At 42.9% G+C, this 19,305-nt stretch overlaps 1 protein-coding gene across 1 annotated transcript in view; it reads left to right on the top strand.

The window, feature by feature from the left end:
- Nucleotides 1-10,747, top strand: part of LOC131827973 (aldehyde oxidase 2) — a 79,208-nt gene extending 68,461 nt beyond the window's left edge. Inside the window, exons 36-37 of the mRNA XM_059168893.1 lie at nt 8,252-8,327; nt 10,392-10,747. Of these exons, the coding sequence (XP_059024876.1) occupies nt 8,252-8,305 (54 nt within the window). The 3' untranslated portion in view covers nt 8,306-8,327; nt 10,392-10,747. The remainder of the gene's footprint in view (nt 1-8,251; nt 8,328-10,391) is intronic.
- The last annotated feature ends 8,558 nt before the right edge of the window (nt 10,748-19,305 follow it).

Raw genomic sequence — 19,305 nt, 5'->3', positions numbered from 1 at the left:
TTGATTTCTACCCCAAAGCGTGAGCACTCCTGACCTTTCAAAAAATGTTCTCAGTCAGCTTTTGCAGTAATAAATATCCCTTCCCCAAATGGAGCAGATTAACAAAACGAAAAACCCACAGCAGCAGGTTCTAATCTCCCTTTCTTGCCCACGTTTAACTTCGTCAGTCTTCAAACGGCCTGGCTCCCAGAAAACGAATTCCTTCGTTTCCAGGCTTTGGGGCCATTTTTAATAGTTGGGCTATCTGGCAAAGTCAGTCTGTCACACGCAATGGTAAAAAGTGGATCACTTGGATTCCAATTGCCCATTTTCTCCCAAGTCTGTTGGTTTTTTGATAAGTCGAATTTAATATGTCTTTGTGCATATAACTCACCTAATAATTGGTATACCCATCCACTAATTATGTACACCAATTATTTTTTAAAGATTTTATTTATTTGGGAGCAAGGCAGTGGAAGCAACTCTCAAGAAAGCACAAGCAAAAGACCATAAGCCAAGGGCTGGGGGCAGAAGGAGGGAGAGAAGCAGACTCCCCACTGAGCAAGGACCCTGATGCGGGGCTCGATCCCGAGACGCTGGGATCATGACATGAGCTGGAGGCAGACACCTAACCGACTGAGCCACCCAGCCTTCACATTTTCTAAAACACATCTAAATAGCACCTCATGTTATAATCTGGATTTGATATTATAAACCTCATTTTAGTTACATGTATTATTTTTTATTTTCATAAAAGTAACATACATCCATTATGGAAAAGTAAGAAATATGTCACAAAGAATAAGATTAAAATTAAAATCAGCCTCAATCCCACTAATGGGAAATAATCATAAAAATTTTGGTATTCAGGGACACCAGGGTGGCTCAGTTGGTTAAGCATCTGCCTTCTGCTCAGGTCCTGAGCCCCACATTGGGCTCTCTGCTCAGCTGGGAGACTGCTTCTCCCCCTGCCTCTGCCTGCCATTCCCCCTGCTTATGCTCTCACTCGCTCGCTCGCTCTCTCTCTGACAAATAAACAAATATAACCTTTTTAAAAAATTGATGTATGTGTATATATATATATATATATATATATACATATACACTTGTAATCATCTTTTAAGTCATAATTATTTATACGTAACATTTATCTTATTTAGTACTCATTTTCCAAAATTGAGATATCCCTGCCATAAATGGTTAAAAACATCTGGACAGTATAATTGCGAGTGACTTCATGATAAGAGCAAAGCTTCTTCAAATTCTTGACAACACTTCAGGGATTCAAGAGTTTCTCTGTTCTGACCTCCAAACACTTAACAGCGAAGGGAGAACCAGAAGCCAAGTCTTGAGTGGGGCCAGCCTTGAGGGGGGCCTCCCAAGGGAAGCAGAGAGGAGGAAGTCCTGACTCTTGGTTTTAACAAAGAGAACAAGAAACACACAGAATACAGATTCTGTTACTTCCTGTCACCGGCCAGGGCAATGCTCCTCCATCTGTATTGTACCACAAAGCAGGTGGCAGACCTTGTTCAGGGGGCTGGGAATTCCGAAGTGAATGAAACAGAGAGCAGGACAGAGAGCAGGCTCTCCCTTTGTGGTGCGTCCTTTCTGGGGGCCATAAGTACCTTCCATCTCTCTAGTCTGGGTGGAAGCAGCCTCTTTGCTGGCCTTCCCATTCCTAGTGCAGCCAGAAAGTCATGGTGTGACAAATATGACCATGTCACTCTAGCACGTATACAAGGTGAAATGTTCCCGTTGATCCTCAGATAAAGATAGAACTTTTCAACTTGCCCTGCCAAATCTGTAAACCTTCGGCATCCAGCATGGCCAGCCTCACCCTCTTCTCCAGCTCTGCGTGGTTCCCTCCCCCGCCTTCCCTCCTCACACCTGCCGCCTTCTGTCTGTTCCTCCTGTCAAGGACAGGGGCCTCCACCAAGCTCTGACTTTGGCTTGGCTAATCCCTACTCACCTTTCATATTTTTAATCAAATTCAAGAAATCAATTTAATACTTTTTGCATATTTTGAGGTACTGGGAGTATACTGGTGAACCAGGCTCACAGATACTTGCTCTCGAGTTGTTTACAGTGTAGCAGGGGAGAAAGACAAATAATTATCATGAATTATAGGTGCTAAGCTGACTGTGGGTTATGCCTGTACATCAATAGAACAAAACTTTTCTAACTTTGCCTTAACCTTTCCTTAGAATCAAAGCCCCAGCTTTGGTCATTCATGCAATCATTCATTCATTTTTCCGTGCACTGCACACTGCTGGGGAATAAGAGAAACAGTGAGCCAGCCAACCCCTGCCCCCATGGAGCTTGCACACTACTGGGGAAACCAGACAGGAAACAACAGACTCACAACATAATCTCAAGTGGTGATAAATACTGTGATGCAAAATAGGAAAATCGGGGGCTCGAATGGGATGGAGAGATTATTTTTTATTATTTTTGATGGTTTATTAGAGAAATTTTCTCTAGGGCATTGCCATTTGAGCTGAGGCTGGAATGAAGTGAGGGAACAAGCATAAAGCTCGTAATGGTATGGTTAGAGAACAGTTCATACAAAGGCCCTGTGGCAGTTTCATTGGATTCCAAGTAGCACAGGACCAAGTAGCCCTCAAACACGGCCTTACCTTGTACGTCTCTGATATTGGTAGAAAAAAGCTTGTGACTAAGAGGCTGCAGTTGTTGTTCTTCCTGGCATAAAGGTAGGAGAAATAAAAACGTGTGGGGGGCCTGGGTGGCTCAGCCAGTTAAGCATCCAACTCTTGATTTCAGCTCAGCTCACAATTTCAGGGTGGTGTGTTCAAACCCTGCATCAGGCTCTGTGCTGAGTGTGGAGCCTGTTTAAGATTCTCCCTCTCCCTCTCTCTCTCTAAAATAAATAATTAATTAATTAGTAAAAACTAAAATTTATGGCTTACTTATCTTCACATCAGGAGGGTAAAACCTGAATAACCCTTATTCCGGCTTCCCTCGCCATCAGCCTCTATCACAACCCGGGGCTAAATCTTCGGTTCTTTAGAAATTACAATTTGTTCACACAGTAGGCCTCCTAAAGTTCTCATAGCCTGGCTCCTCACACGGACCCGTCTCTTTAAAGCATCTTAGAACAAATCTGAGCCTCTCTAACAGATTTACATATAATCAAACTACAACATGGTATTTTTTTAAAATATTTTAATTATTTATTTGACAGACAGAGATCACAAGTAGGCAGAGAGGAGGAAGCAGGCTCCCTGCTGAGCAGAGAGCCCGATCCCAGGACCCTGAGATCATGACCTGAGCCGAAGGCAGAGGCTTTAACCCACTGAGCCACCCAGGTGCCCCATACAACATGATATTTTAATAGAAATACAGTCAACTCTTGAACAACACGGGTTTGAACTGTGCAGGTCCACTTATACCCAGATTTATTGCAGTACAGCCTGTAAATGTATTTCTCTTCCTTCAGAGTTTCTTTATAACTTCTTCTCATCTCTTACTTAATAATAAGAATACAGTATAGAATACACATGTGTTAATCAGCTCAGTTATCAGTAACATCGTTCGTTTCAGTCAACAGTAGGCTATTAGTACTTAAGTTTCGGGGGAATCAAAATTATAAGTGGATTTTCACCTTCACAGGGTGTCAGCACCCCAGCCCCCACGTTGTTCAAGGGTCGACTGTATATAATGATTCACCCCGGCATCTAACACTGTACTAGGCAAAAAAACAAAAACAAGCTTTTTTTAAGAAACAGATATTAACACTGCTAGTATATTGGCCTTTGAATTCTGTTGTCAAAACACAATTTGTTCCGACATATAAGAAGTCAAGAGTTTCAGAAGTTCTGTGTCCCAGAGCATGAACACAGGAAAGTCTAAAATAGCCTCTTTTAATAACCTCCTTATAACCATAAGGCAAATAACAGCTGGGCTATATCTATTTCTTAAACAAAAATGATGGCCAAACCCTCAGTACTTTTCCTTTGGAATTAAATAAAATAACACAAGTAAAAATATTGTGTAAATATAAGTCACTCTGTAAATATTAGGTGAAGTTTCCACCAAACACCCATAACTATTCATGAATTTCTTCAAAATATGCCCCTCCCAAAGGGCTTGAGAAGAGTTTCCACATTAAATTAAGTCGACCTGGTAAATCAAAAAAATCTACCCTTAACACTAGCAGCCTCATTTTCACAGATAAGTAGTTTTAAGTTTCAACGAAAAGCAGGCCCCCCAAAAAAAATATCTTCAATTTGAACAATCATTTACTATATCAAAGATTGTTTACATCTGTGGCTTTGCTTATCTTGATCAGAGTTGTTGATTATTGTTTTTATCCGCGGCCCGTTCCTCGGTGCTCAGCGGCTGCTCAGAACGCATCGCTGAGCCCAGCAGAGCTGCCTCCCATATAGCCAGAAACACCATCCCATATATTCCCTTTTTGGAGACAGGAGAAAGAAAAATGTATTTCTTGGAAAATGTGTTTTGTAGAGTCATTTAAAATTCCACAAGGGGGGAAAAAGGACATTTCTCTTAAAGATATACAGAAGATACCTAATTAATACTTTCAAGTTAGAACTTTTCCTTAGAAACAGTGATTTCATCCAAAACACCCAAAATAAAATAAAACTTTGGGATTCAGAGACATGAAGAGCTCCACAGCTTTAACAATTAGAAAAACCCTGCCTTGAAGAATTTGGCAGTAGGATGAATACAAAAACCTTGTTATCACTAGCAGCAAGAAGTATTTATTAAAGCAGCCACAACACAGCGGCATGTGGGGGCTGCCGCCCGTGGGAAGCCATGTAGAGCCAAGGAACAGATTCAGTGTCTGTCTCCCGGAAGCTACAGCCCGACACTCAGCTGACAAGCAAGTATCTAGACGGGTTTCAGTGCCCCCCCCACCCCCCCACCCCCCGCCCATTCTGAAGGGGCAGCTTTATCGTGCTGACTCCTAAGGAAGGCTTGCAACCACAACAGGTGGCTGTGGCGTATGTTCGGCTGAGGCCGGGCTGTAGAGCAAGTTCACGGGCACCCGTCCTTTCACTGTAGACCGGTACCCAGCGCCGGGGCCCGGCCTGCCTTCCTCTGTGCGCGGGCGGGTGTGTGCTCCCGCAGGCCTTCACCGGCTCCTCTGCAAACCCAGTCCCGCCTCCGTCCACCCGCCCCCTTCCCTCCGAGGCACTGGCACCTCCGCCCCGAGCTGCTTCTCCCCTTCCTGCTTCTTTTGCATCCCAAGATGCCCAGACTGAGCGAGAGCTGGCAGCACTAAATGCGCCACCTGCTTAGTCGAGCAAAAGAAGCCCCTCCTGCCAGACGAAGGAGAGACACATGAGCATTTTCCACGCTGTCAGCGGCCCGGTTTCCCGCACTGCCCTCGGCTGGTTTGTCCCCACACACTAGTCCTCAACCGCATACCCTGTGCTCTGCCTTACATTTCTCTGAGCAGAGGGAGAGGTCCTGCCTGTCCCACAAGATTGTGTTCTGCTCCTTTGTAGTGTTGGGACCTCCCCCATCACATGTAGAAACACGCCTTCCGCATCCTGTTCTGCTGAAAGCTCAGCCACACACACTTGGCCAGGCCTTCAAAGCAGCCCAGACACACCTCGGCCCCGTGGGCCCTGGGAGCTGGAGCACAGACACCGACACAGGCTCAGGAGCGGGCTCGTGGTAGAGGCTCCCGGGGGCCTTGCTCAGAGCACTGTCTGCCGTTCTGTTCCCGTGAGGTGCACACACACACACACACACACACACACACGTACTCACGTGCACACACGCTCAGACAGGCATGTGCCCTCGTGTTCTTCATCTCATTCTCTCCTCCCTGCCTCTCTGTTACCGAATGTGCATTTTTGAAGCTAAAAGCTCTCCTACCTGGTGTCAGGAAGTTAACCTCCTCCAGCTGCGAGAAGCAGAGGAAGAAGAGAGGCAGGCGCAGACCTGAAAGGGAACAGGGCGAGGCTGGATGCAGAGAGGGAAGCAAGCAGTGAACAGCATGAAACAGGCAAGAGGCAGCGGCTGAACTAGTGGCCAGGAGCTGCCGTGCGCTCTGTGGCTCAGACACAGGCCCTGGAGTCAGGAGGCTGTGCCCGGGAGCCCTAGCTCTGCCTTTAGTGATTTACATAATTTCTCCCATCGTCCTGTTTCCTTATCTATGAAAGGAGGAGAGAGGTATGCAGAGCGAATAACTCTAATTACTTGACAATGCTGTAGTCAAGAGTGATTAAGATAACGCATGAAAAACACGTCACAGTTGTCACACATATTGGTCAAGGCACACTGACCACGAGGACGGTGATGGTGATGATAACGAAGATGACTGAGTCAGAAGCACCCATGACCACCTTCAGATTTAATGTGAGACAGACTCACAGAACGCAGAAAAGCGGGTATACTCACGGTTGTGGTTTATTGCAGTGAAAAGCTATGGGCGGACATCAGTGAAGGAAAACGGAACATAGGGCAGGGTCCAGGGCAGACAAGGCACCCACTTCCCGTTGTCCTCTCCCAGGGCAGTCACACAGACAACACCTAAATCTCCCAGCAGTGATGGGTGAGAAGGTGTACAAGGCATTGCTAACCAGAGAAGCTTACCCGAGCCTTTGTATCCAGAGCTTATTAGAGATCGGTCAAGTACACACCAGTTGTCTGCATCTGACCTTAGTTACTCAGTGTCCAGACCCTCCAGAGGTCAAATGATACCACATGGCTCAAGGGCTGAGGCAAACAAAGACATCTTACCAGGTGGCATTTTAAGGCCTTCGGTGTTACCTCCTGGGAGCTGGTCTGGGGCTAAAGCTTTTTTTGAAGTGTGCCAGTTTGGGACAAGCCAGCCTGCTGACTTCATGCTTGACTGCACGATGATGATGGTAAAGAGTCCTGCATTGATGGCAGCTCCCATTGCCACTAGACCTTGAGACCAACGAGATTGGGCCAGATATAGCTCAGAAGCCGAGAGTTCATGAAAAGCAGAATTGATCTTGACAGTCATGGTGAATATTGCCTTCGTTAAGAAGAAGATGATGGCAGCAGGGAAAGAAGATAAAGGGAAACTCTCCCAAAGCCAGCGGAGAGCAGCTTAAGTCACAGAGGTGGGGTCTCGGAGACCCCCTCTCCCAAAGAAGTGAGGTCCTCACTCCAAGAGCTAGGGAGTGGTGAGACTCAAGAAGGCCAGGAATGACTGTGTTCCAAAGCTGAGGGGCACCCGGGGGGCCTAGGTCTGGTGAAAAGAATTGGAAGCAGGTTTTGGAAAAGAGTAAAAATTCCATTCCCTTTAGCAGAGGAGCTGACCTGAATCCACCTCAGACTACACTGAGGAGCTTTGTCCCGGTCTTGCCCAGCCCGGGTGCACCAGGCTGATTGTAGACGAGATGGCCAAGCAACTCCCCAGCCGGGGAGGTGGAGAATGCGGGAAGGCGCTCTGAGAAAGGCACACCTAGCCTCCATTTACACTTCAGTACAGACTAAAAGCAAACAGAGCAGAATTTGTAAAGATAAGAAGTTAAAAGTTGTGTTTTGCTTCTTTGTCTTTTTGTATTTCTGTGCAAGAAATATCAGGAGAAAAGCTTTTTGGAATCTTCATAACTTTCCATTACTTATGGGAAGTTTGTTTTGTTTTGAGCACTTTTGTAACTAAAAGCCAACTCTCTAAACAAAACGGGGGGGGGGGGGATGGGAGGTGCGGGGGTTGAGGGGTTGGATGACTCTTTGCCAGACCTAAGAGGGGGATTCCCAGCAGAGGACTCAGGAATTAAGGAGCCCAAGGAAGAAGGATAAACAAGTTAAATTCTTGGGGCTTGTAGCCCAGGATAATCAATGAGCCCGGGGGTTAATTAGCAAAGGCGCGGATCCACACAAATCATACCTGTGCTAAAGGTGTAGACGAGGCTGTTCTCAGATCACTGCAGAAGAGACCAAGTGTGTAGGCTCCCATGCAAACGACTCTCACCTAACCACTCTCCCCTTCCCACAAGCCTCCCCCAAACATTTCCTAAGATCTATCATTCTCAGGGGCGCCTGGGTGGTTCAGTTGTTAAGCATCTGCCTTCAGCTCAGGTCATAATCTCGGGGTCCTGGGATCAAGTCCCACATTGGGCTCCATGCTCAGCAAGGAGCCTGCCTCCCCCTCTCTCTCTCTGCCTGCCTCTCTGTCAAATAAATAAATAAAATCTTTAAAAAACGTTTTTTTTCAAAACCTACAGATTCAAAATAGTTTTTTTCTGATAAGCTATTGCAATGGCATTATGACATTAAGTATTTGATTTACTTTCTTTCTTAGATCCCAAGAGATGACCCGAAGACATTTAAACCTTGGTCCATCCCTATAGCATAACATTGCTGTCATTTCTTAAAAGGTAAGAATATTAAGCTGAAAGATAAATTACTCAGAAAGAAAAAACATCAGCGGGTTGACTAGCTTTCAAACGGTATTCTAAGGAAATTTAGGATTGCACAGATGTATAAATCAAAATTCTTTTTTTTTTTTTTTAAGATTCTTTATTCATTAGAGAGAGAGAGAGAGAGAAGGAGCAAGGGGAGGGGCAGAGGAAGAGGGAGAGGCAGGCTCCCTGATGAGCAGGGCCCCTTGCCACCCAGAACCCCAGAATCATGACCTGAGCCCCAGACAGACTTTTAACTCACTGAGCCACCCAAGAGTCCCTCTAGTTTCATTTTTAAATCTTACCCAACATTTTAACACTAAACATGCATGGCTCTGGATGCCGATAAGGAAAGTCAGGGTATCTTACACACGAAAAAACAGCAATTTCTCTTTTCATTTTCTTCTCTTTTTAAAAGATGTTTATTTTTAGGTAATCTCTACACCCAGCATGGGGCTTGAACTCACAACTCATGTTGTGACAAGAGTCACATGTTCCATGGACTAAACCAGCCAGCTGTCCCAGTTTTTCTTTTCATCTTAAAATAAAATATAAAATGAGAAAGCTGTGGATTAAGATATTTTCAAAATCCTATTCCCTGATTCTTTTGAGAATTACTTATATCTTGAGTGCAAAACATCAAATTAAAATCAATTGCTTCCCACATTTATAATTAATTAGTGCTATTTAAAACAGGTATCTAGTTGTATTCGTTGAGCTCAACTGCTACAATTTTGTAGTGCAGCTTAACACAAAACCCGGACCACTGAAGGCTTTGGAGCACGGCCACCAAAACAGTCTGGGAGATATATGCTGACAAAAAGAAAGATACTTTTATTGTTGGAAAAGTAAACCGTTTTTCTACACACTTACTGGGCAACATTTTCTAATGCCGAATATGAAAGCAGAATTGAGAACTACATCATAAATTCAGAGAAAAAATTTTTTTCATTGTATTCTAATTTTCCAATTAAATGTCTAAAACAACCTATGCGTATTATCAGATATGTTTAATTCCACTTTGTTTTGTCACATAAGAACTTGCATTGATAGTTTTGCTAAATCAGACCAAACAATTGGTGAGACTTTTGTTTCTCTTTTCATAATAGCAGCAAAAATCAAAATAGTCAACATTTAAAATTATATCTTAAATCATTATAAAATAATAATTAAATAGCATGCACCCACGTATAGAGGGCAGAATACCTAGCTCCTAGCCCTTTAATTATTCTCTCTCTCCCTACCTCTGTTGTTCCAAGTACTAAAATCTGGATATGATAGCAAATTCACTCTACTGCCTGTATAAAACAAGGTTTGTAAAGGGCACCGCATTGTGCCTGACACTAGTATTCAATCAAGAAAAGCTACACACACACACACACACACACACACACACACACTCAGATATGCTAAGTGCCAAACTTTAACAAATTGGAGACCACCAGTGAATGAACTGGGTTGTCAAGTTTTTGTACAAACTTCAACATAAAGGCTTCAGATTGCAAGAGAAACTTAAAAAAACAAAACTCAAAACCAAGCCCCCAAAATCTCTTTTGCTGCTTTACCACTTAAAGTATTTGTTGTGTCCGAATGATCCCCATGCTGTGCAATTAAAATAAAGATGGAGATATAAATCACATTCTGAGTCTTTAACTGTCATCCTTTACCTGCATGTTCAGATTTTTGCTTTCTTCAAAGTAGCATCATTGTTCTCACATATCTGCTTTATAAGCAAATGTTAAAACATTGACCTTCTTAAATTTATGCCACACTAAAATTGTGTGTGTGTGTGTGTGTGTGTTCTGATAACATTTTAAACCTCTGCTGAAAATGTGTGAAAATCTCTGAGCTCCTCCAGCTTCTCATTTGTTTTATAAATGAAGACACGGGAGCCAAGGAAGAATCAGAATGACCTAAATGTACTTATTCGTATCCATAAAGCTCCACCCATCCAATTTTACAACTATTCATTGTTTTCCTTATAAGCAAAAGTTGGGGGATTTGCACTCTTTTATAATTATTCTTTTTTTTTTTTTCCAGGTGTTTCAATCTTCACAAGTGAAAAGGTGGTTTGTTAATCCCAACTGATATTCTTATACTGTTGTGGAAAAAAGACACAAATTTTAGAAACATTATTCAAGTCTGATTAGGTTAAAGATGGATCATTATTTATAAATTATTTACTTAGACTTTCTAGGCTAGAGGCCACCAGACCAACTCTGCAATAGCCACAGTAGCCAAGTTTAAGTTTGATTTGTTTCTGAGGATGTCATGTAAATATTGCTCTAAAAGCAAGTTGTTTCTTTCTGTGTCCATCCAGTCTGACAGGACTAGTAATGCAAGTTACAGAACTAGAATGAAAGAGGCATCTCGGTAAATAAATACATGATTACTTTTCCCAGGGATATGTTCGATTCAGTGGCCACAGATAGGAAGACCGCAAGAGTTCTGCAAGGTTTGGTTTTGTTCCTGCTGTGGATTAGTTGTGGGTCTGTGCATGTGCATTTGACAGCAAAAGAGTGGTATTTTAGTCATGTACGTCAGCTATTCAACCGGTTAACACTCTTTTGGAATTTGGAGAGAAAAGGCAATGTAAAAACGTTTTCAATATATTATCATAAAACCCTTTTTTTTTTTTTTTGGTCTATAAAAAACACCTGATCTAACATCAGTTTCAGAAATACTTCACTGCTCCATTTCCCATATATTGGAGGGGACTAACACAGAGCAAAAGAGTTCTAAACTGTACGTTGTAGTTTAAAACATCAGGGATGCACCCAGTTCCCTTAATCTGATTTTTAGAGGTCATCAGAGGAGGAGAAACCAGAATAAGAAGTAGGCCTTTTTTTGACCAGGAAGTCAGGAGGTAAACTGACATTCTGCCAGGCAGAAATTTGCATGATAAGGTCACGGAGCCAACTGTCTCAGAGACTCAGGAAGTGAATGAGGGAGGAGGGGCTGAGCTGAGAGCACTGGGTAAAGGGTGGGAAAGACGAAAATCGGGCTTGCCCTGCAGGGAGCCTGTAGGTCCTTGGAGGCCATGAGCACACCTGGTTGAAGCGACTGGGATCCGGCTGTGTGCAGGCCTGTCCGCGGACTTTGGAGGCTTCACTAGGCGGCAGGGGTCTAAGGGAAGAAGTGGGGACTGGAGCCCAAAGAGAAAGGAGACTACAACAGAAGCGTCACAGGCAGGACAAAAAATTACGCAAGATTCTTGCACACATAAGCAGAAGAGCTTGGGAACTTAGTGGGAGTAGCCAGGGCAAAATCAGTTGAAAGTAACAAAAAAAAGTTTTGACTCTGAAAAATAGAATGCTTAACTCTGTAATCTAATGTGAATACAAGAAATTTATTTTGGGGCACCTGGGTGGCTCAGTCGGTTAACTGTCTGCCTTTGGCTCAAGTCATGATCCTGGGGTCCAGGGATCAAGCCCTGCGTGTGGCTCCTGCTCAGCGGGGAGCCTGCTTCTCTCTCTCCCTTTGCCCCGCCCCCACTTGTGCTTGCACGCTCGCGCTCTATCTCTCTCTCTCTCTGTTAAATAATAAATAAAATATTTTAAAAAAAATTTTTTTATCATCTGTATCGTTTTAAACAGTGGTAAGTGTTACTCATATTTAGTAAAAATTTGGTCTGTTGGGGCTAAGGATGGTTAGTTACTAGGCATTTATTTTCTATTTGTCACAGTTGAGAACTCTAAAGGAGCAAAAATAGAAGGGTCGAACATATCCCTGAAAATCATTTGTGCGAGTTGATACACAATCTGAATGGCATGGATATCAATCAAATACTTTTTCAAAAAGGCTCATTTGAAACCACATACTTGCAACCAGTTGTTTGGGCTCTAATAAGCATCGTTAAAGGATAGTTACTAGATTCTTTGAATTAATAATACATTCACACAGTTCAAAAATAGAAAAAGGCATATAGTGCAGGGACTTACTCTCAGACCATCCCCATCCAGCCAATTCTCACACAAGCAAGAAATATAACCACTTGCTTAAACAAAAGATTTATTTATTTATTTATTTGAAAGAGAGTGAGAGAGAATCCCAGGCATGCCCCATGCTGAATGCAGAGCCCTACAGGTGTGGGGCTCCATCCCACGACCCTGAGATCGCGACCTGGGCCGAAATCGAGAGTTGGATGCTTAACCAACTGAACCACCCAAGCGCCCAGCCATTTTCACTAGCTGCTGCTTTCTCCCCCTTCAGGAATAGTTGGTCCCAGAAGGCCCAGCCACTCTGGTCAAGATTACAGTTACTCTCAGCTGGTCCCACACACAGATGGGACACGGTGACCAAACGTCGGGATGGTAGGGGAAGTCTAAGGTCTCGGGACGCGCAGCTTGTTCCTGCTCCTGTTACACCTGCTGGGCCCACTGAACGAGGTGCTGGTCCCCCCTTTCCATCTAGACAATTCTATCCCCTTCCCCGTGTCAGCAGCACATCCGGTGCTTGTACCAGTGAGGAGTACAACCCTTCACGCTTGCCATGGCTCTGAGGAAACTCCAGTTTTCCCTACGGGGCTGGGGCACACAGAAGGCATTTGTCCTCTTGCCTTCTGAACCCCGGGCTCTCTGAGTGGGTGTTGTCTCGTGAAAGCAAAAGCAGCCTGCGCCCAGCTCCGCCCCTCGAATAGTGAAATTTAACATTTGATCTGTTTCACATACCTGGGTAGACAAATAGCAAAAAGATACGACTTCTGATTCATAAGATGCAGAAGTTTAAAAATTAGGCAGAATTAGTTGGAGACAGAAAATAAAGGCATTTCCTCAGTCTCCTTACACAACCTCGAATGAGTTGATACGAAGATACCACGGAGCACAAAACAAGAATGTTCTTTCCTTGGCACAGCCACCAGAGCAGGACAGACATCCCACACTCCCTTTACTTCGTATTAGGATGATGTCACCAGCTGTCTAACTGGTCTTGTTCCAAACTATTCTGCGCAGAGCTGCCCAGAGAATCTTTCCCAACATCTGTAACCACCTACGTTCACTGGGTAAAGAGTAGCATTCAACAGGACAGTTTCCGCTTCCAAAAAGGACTGTGCTGCAGTCTGTGTGGGAATCACCCATTGTTTCCATCCGCTCGGGGGGTTTCCTTTGAGGAGTTCCCCATCTTCCGCTCCATGTGTTCCAGGAGCACTGCTGGGAGCAGCACAGGAGAAACTGGGTCCGAGTCTCTCCTGAGAGTGAGACTCTGGAGTAAGGCCCATGAGGGTAAAAGGCCGCCGGAACAGACTGCCTGGAGGGCCCAGCTGTGGAGAGCAGGTCCACAAGCTCTGGGGCTGGATCCTCGGGGCCGCCCCTGTCCCTGTGCGTCTCAAGACCTGCTTCTCCAGTTCTGCCCTCAAGCCTGTCCGCTAGCCAGGATCTTCCCCATTTTATTAGTTTTGTAGAGCTGCCATCACGAATTCCCACAAACTGGATGGCTCAAATATTTATTCTTTCACAGTTCTGGAGACTAGAGGTCCAAAATCAAGGTGTTAGTTGGGCCATGGATTCTAGGGGAGAGGCCTCCCTTCCCTCTTCGGGTGACTTGACTGTATCGTAATTTCTAAAGTATTTTGAAGTAAATTACTACACAGAAAACAACACAGATGAAGACCAAACTTCTGAACATATCTGCCTAGGCCCTTCCTAGACGAACCCTCACATCATCTCCACTGCCCTCCCCGAATGCACACAGACGTATGTCCACACACACTCCACACTCCACACACCAAGCTGGTCCCTGCTTTTAGAAGTCAGCAGCCATCGCCACTCCTCAGGCTTTTCCACAAGTAGGGGCTGCTTCTTGCCGCTACTTCTTCATCTGACTAACCTCTTCTATTTCATCAAGTCCCACTTCAGCTGCCTCCTCTTCAGAATCCTCTGGGACCCCCTTCCTTCCCAGCTGTGCAGATCTGGCCACTGCCTCATCCACATTCTAGTGGCATCTGGTGTGGACCTCCCCATCTGCACGTTCCCGGCGGCGCTGCGCTTGTGCCTATCATCGGGTGGACGGCGCACGTCGTAAGAACCACAACCTATTGTCTTCCGACCTCTACAATGGCGCACCAGGCACACGGTAAGTACTTAGTGGATATGTGTTGAAGAAAACAAAAGTGAAGGTCCTAGAACATTTCATTCTTTTACCTCTTCTGCCCAGGAAAAACAGAGAACTTCCTCACTGTTCTTAGCAAATGCTTTGCTCCAAGACAAATCTGTTGCTTATGTATTGTTCTTTCTAGGCAAGTGATTCTCAAGATGTCATAAAATACCAACGTTCTTAAAAAAAAAAAAAAAAAACACAAAACAAAAAACAAAAGTTCTTAATGTTATTTCATAACACTTTTTACCTGGGTTCTAAAAGTTCATGGAATTTGTGCATTTTGAAACATGACTTACACTCAGAGGAATAGGTATAGAGAATTGCTGCAGAATTTCACACGAACGCCTCCTATGACCATTGGCCTAAGGCTAAGAACCTCTGCTGTGGACAAGCCTCGTTACATCAAGCCCTCTGAGACTGTGGTCACCTGCACTAGACAGGTTCTGAAAAATAAAGCTATGTTTCCAAAGACACTTTGTTCCAGAAAGACCTAGGAAATCCTCCAGGACAGTTTTAATACTGCATTTTAAGAGTAGAATCAAAAATGCACGATGAGTAAAAGGGTACTTTTCTCATCAGATAAATCGGCATTAGATTTCCATCACAGATAGTCCACGACCTTCTTCTGGAAGAATCATCATCAGTGATATTATATGTAGCTTCCCTTGAAAGTTAAACAGCCCCGCTTCCTCACAGAGTTTCTGTGGAGAACTCTAAAATGCACGTGAACATATTGCGTCAACAATAACATCTTCTCTAGAGGAAAGATCTACCAGGACCACTCTTACTGCTAACGGTAGCACGCGCTGGTCGCAGCAGTGTCGCGCTTATAGCAACAGAGTGGTGTGGCTGTGGCCACCACCGACAGCTGCAATACAGCACCAACGAATGTCCCTTCCGCTCAGCTGCTTTCTCTTTTTAGGCTAATAACTTTATATCACACAGAGGGCCCTAAAAAGTGAAATTTGGGTTTATAAAAAGAGAGTGAAGAAAGATGGCCGTCTAACAGGCCAGGCAAGAGCTCAACATACACTTGAGATCATTTTCTAACACAAAGACTTTCAGATCAGGGCTATCAAGAAGATTTCTTGTCCTTTAAATGAATATTAATATATTAAGAAATAAGAATTAGTAAGCAATAAGCAGTCCTTCATCCTATAACTTACAATTATACCATACACCTTCAGTTAACCTTGTTGTTTTTCTTTAAATGCCTTGCATGTTACATAACTTAGAATGTAGCTATTGTGGTCATCCAAAATATTACTTACTTGGCAAGTTTCCTCTGAAACTATTTCTGAATAAACACTTTACAGGAACAAAGAGTTTTCACCTTAACCTACTATCATTCCTTCATTCCTTTGTGGAGAGAGAGATTGAATGCCAGGTTTCTTGAATACCTAAACCTCAAAAATCTAAATAATAGAGTCTGTTTCAAGGGGAGAGATTAGTGTCTTGTTGTTGTTGTTGTTGTTTGTTTGTTTGTTTTAAAGATTTTATTTATTTATTTATTTGACAGAGAGAAATCACAAGTAGATGTAGAGGCAGGCAGAGAGAGAGAGAGGGAAGCAGGCTCCCTGCTGAGCAGAAAGCCCGATTCGATTCGAGACTAGATCCCAGGACCCTGGGATCATGACCTGAGCTAAAGGCAGCGGCTTAACCCACTGAGCCACCCAGGCGCCTCTGTTTGTTTGTTTTTAAGATTTTATTTATTTGAGAAAGAGAGACACAGCGAGAGAGGGAACACAGAAGGGGGAGTGGGAGAGGGAGAAGCAGGCCTCCCAGCCAAGCAGGGAGCCTGATGCAAGGCTCGATCCCAGGACCCTGGGATCATGACATGAGCCAGAAGCAGACACTTAACGGACTAAGCCACCCAAGTGCCCTGAGAAATCAGTGTCTTTAAAGAATAACTTATTTACCAAATTTTACTAAAATGTTCAGGTAACCAACAATGCTTATTTCTTATTTTTCATTATCTTGATTTTAACAGATATTATTAATAGTAAATATTATTAAAAGTCAAATAGCTACTAAAACTCTTCTATACAGCAAGTGAAAGCAATGGTATATATGAGTATGTGGTTAACTCAATCAGTAGAACATGCAACTCGATCTCAGGGTCATGAGTTCAAGTCACACCTTGGGTTTAGAGATTACTTAAATTAAAAAAAATTTTTTAAATAGTATATATGAAGGACACCTGGGTGGCTCAGTCAGTTAAGCATCTACCTTTGGCTCAGGTCAGGGATCAAGTCCCACATTGGGCTCCTTGCTCAGCAGGGAGCCTGCTTCTCCCTCTGCCTGCTGCTCCCCCTACTTGTGCGCTCTCTCTCTTTTTGACAAATAAATAAATTAAAATATTAAAAAATAATTAATAAATGGTATATATGAGATATGGAGCAACAATTTAACACATTTTCATCTAAAATGAAATTATTTGAAAACACACTGCACCTCAACACTTTTGCATTGTAAAAATCTTGTAGAGCCTATGAAAATACTTCTAGCCACATACAATACGTACATTCATATATATGTATGAGTATACATGCATTCATATGTGCGTATGTATATGTACATATAAACATATATATGTATATATATATAGTGTTTAAGACAGGTACATAAGGTGTTTTACAGTCTTCTATCCAAAGCACAGGAGTATAAATACTTTTCCCAGACCATATCAGAAGCAATGTGCTCTTTGGAACAGGGCCTTGTCATCTTCCTAATTTTTGGAAGAAAAACCTATTGTTACTTACCCTTGGAAAAGAAACACTTATCTACTTCTACCACCAAAGTTAAAACTATTATCAAGTTCACATGTTGCATCTAGCATCTTTCATCTAAGTAGGTCAAAAATTTTAAATCCAAAAGTACTATGGGGAACTTGCAGCAGTGGCAGAATGAAGGTGTCAGCAAATCCTCTCTCCAAAACTAGTGATAAAACAGGGCAAGATTGTCCAAAACCACCATTTCAAGACTGTAGAATAATGAAACAGAGGCCAACAACAAATCGACATGTGCTATTCATAAAAAGCTGTTAAACTTGGAGTAAGAATAGGTCATCAGTGGCATTCTGTGGAAATCACTGAAATAAAAAACAAAACCAAAAGATAGAGAAAAATCAAGAAAACCAAAAGATTTGGTTTCTTTGAAAATGTTAACCAAACTGATAATCCATTAGCTATACTGACTCAGAAAAGAGAAGACACAAATTATCAAATGAGGAATGAAACAAAAGACATCACAACTAACTTTATAGATACTAAGAGGATGATAAGAGAATTTTATGAACAACTGTATGCCTGCAAAGTAGACAACTTAGACAAAATAACAAATTTCTGGAAACAAATTATGAAAGTAGACTCATGAAGAAACAGGAAATCAGAACAGATCACAAATAAAGGAACTAAATTGTTAATAAAAAATTTTCCCACAAAGGAAAGCCCAAGCCCATATGGCTTCACTGATAAATTCTACCAAATACTTTTAAGAGAAATAATCCCAATCCTACATAAATGTTATGAAGACTACTGGGAGTGATTACTGAAATATTTTCATTCATGAAATAAATCTTCGTTTAAAGTAGAGAACCCAGGGACCCTTGGTTGGCTGGGTCAACAGAGCATACGTCTGGATCTCAGAGTCCTGAGTTTGAGCCCCATGTTGGTGTGGAGCCTACTTACAAATAGATAGATGGATGGATGGATGGATGGATAGATAGATGGATAGATTAAAAAACAGGGAATGCAATCTGGCCTAGCAATGATGAAAAAAGTTCCAAAATACTTTAATCATAAGACATTGTCTTGAATGTTTCTAATATTTTACCAAAAACTTTATTATTTATACACTGGAGTTTGCAAGGTTAGCCATTACAGAATTCTTTTTTTTTTTTTTTTTTAAACCCTAACCCCAAAGTGATATTTGGAAGTAGGGCCTTTGTCTTGGGTTTGGTTTTTTTTTTTAAGATTTTATTTATTTATTTGACAGAGAGATACAGCCAGGGAGGGAACACAAGCTGGGGGAGTGGGAGAAAGAGAAGCAGGCCTTCTGCTGAGCAGAGAGCCCAATGTGGGGCTCCATCCCAGGACCCTGGGATAGTCACCTGAGCTGAAGGCAGACACTTAACGACTGAGCTACCCAAGAGCCCCTACAGCATTCTTAACTGAGCACAGAAAGTCTAAATAACAAAGTCCTGCATAGCACTAACAAAACAAAAGGCAATTTCAGGCAAGCTTGGGGTCTTGTCTTATAAGGCATTTCCTCAAAGATCTAATTCATCCTTCTTGTCAAGCTCAGAGCTCAATAACGTTAAGCTCCTTAAACATAAATTTAACACTTTAAGCTCCTTAAACTGTGACAGCAGTACAGCATTTATCAGGTACACAAGCAGTATACTGTTGGGAACTCTAGTCAGTTTACGGATACCAATAATGAGTCTACAGAAAGATACAGAACCCCAGCTACGAGTGTTAGAAGGGTTTTAGCTATCACGTAAAGCATCCACACTCACATTTTACAGAGAGCTTAAATGGTAAAATATCAAAAACAGCCAGGGATGAGGTTCTCCTTTCAATGTCTATCTTCCAGCATTGCTATAAGAAATCAGCTTGATCTTCCTTGTGACCCTTCTTTCCCTCCATGGTCAAGTCTTCTTCACACAAAATACTAGTTTTATCAAACTCATCCCATACTCACTAAAGCACATTGCTTGCCATACACTGAGGCACTACTGAAATGAGCAAGAAATCAAGATCGCCATCAAGAATTTCAGTATGGGGGCATCTGGATGGCTCAGTGGGGTAAGTGGCTGCCTTTGGCTCTGTTCATGGTCCCGGAGTCCTGGGATCAA

The sequence above is a fragment of the Mustela lutreola genome, chromosome 3 (assembly GCF_030435805.1).
Source record: "Mustela lutreola isolate mMusLut2 chromosome 3, mMusLut2.pri, whole genome shotgun sequence".
Lineage (NCBI taxonomy): Eukaryota > Metazoa > Chordata > Mammalia > Carnivora > Mustelidae > Mustela > Mustela lutreola.
Note: the sequence above shows the minus strand (reverse complement) of the source record. Positions and strands in the feature narration are given on the sequence as shown.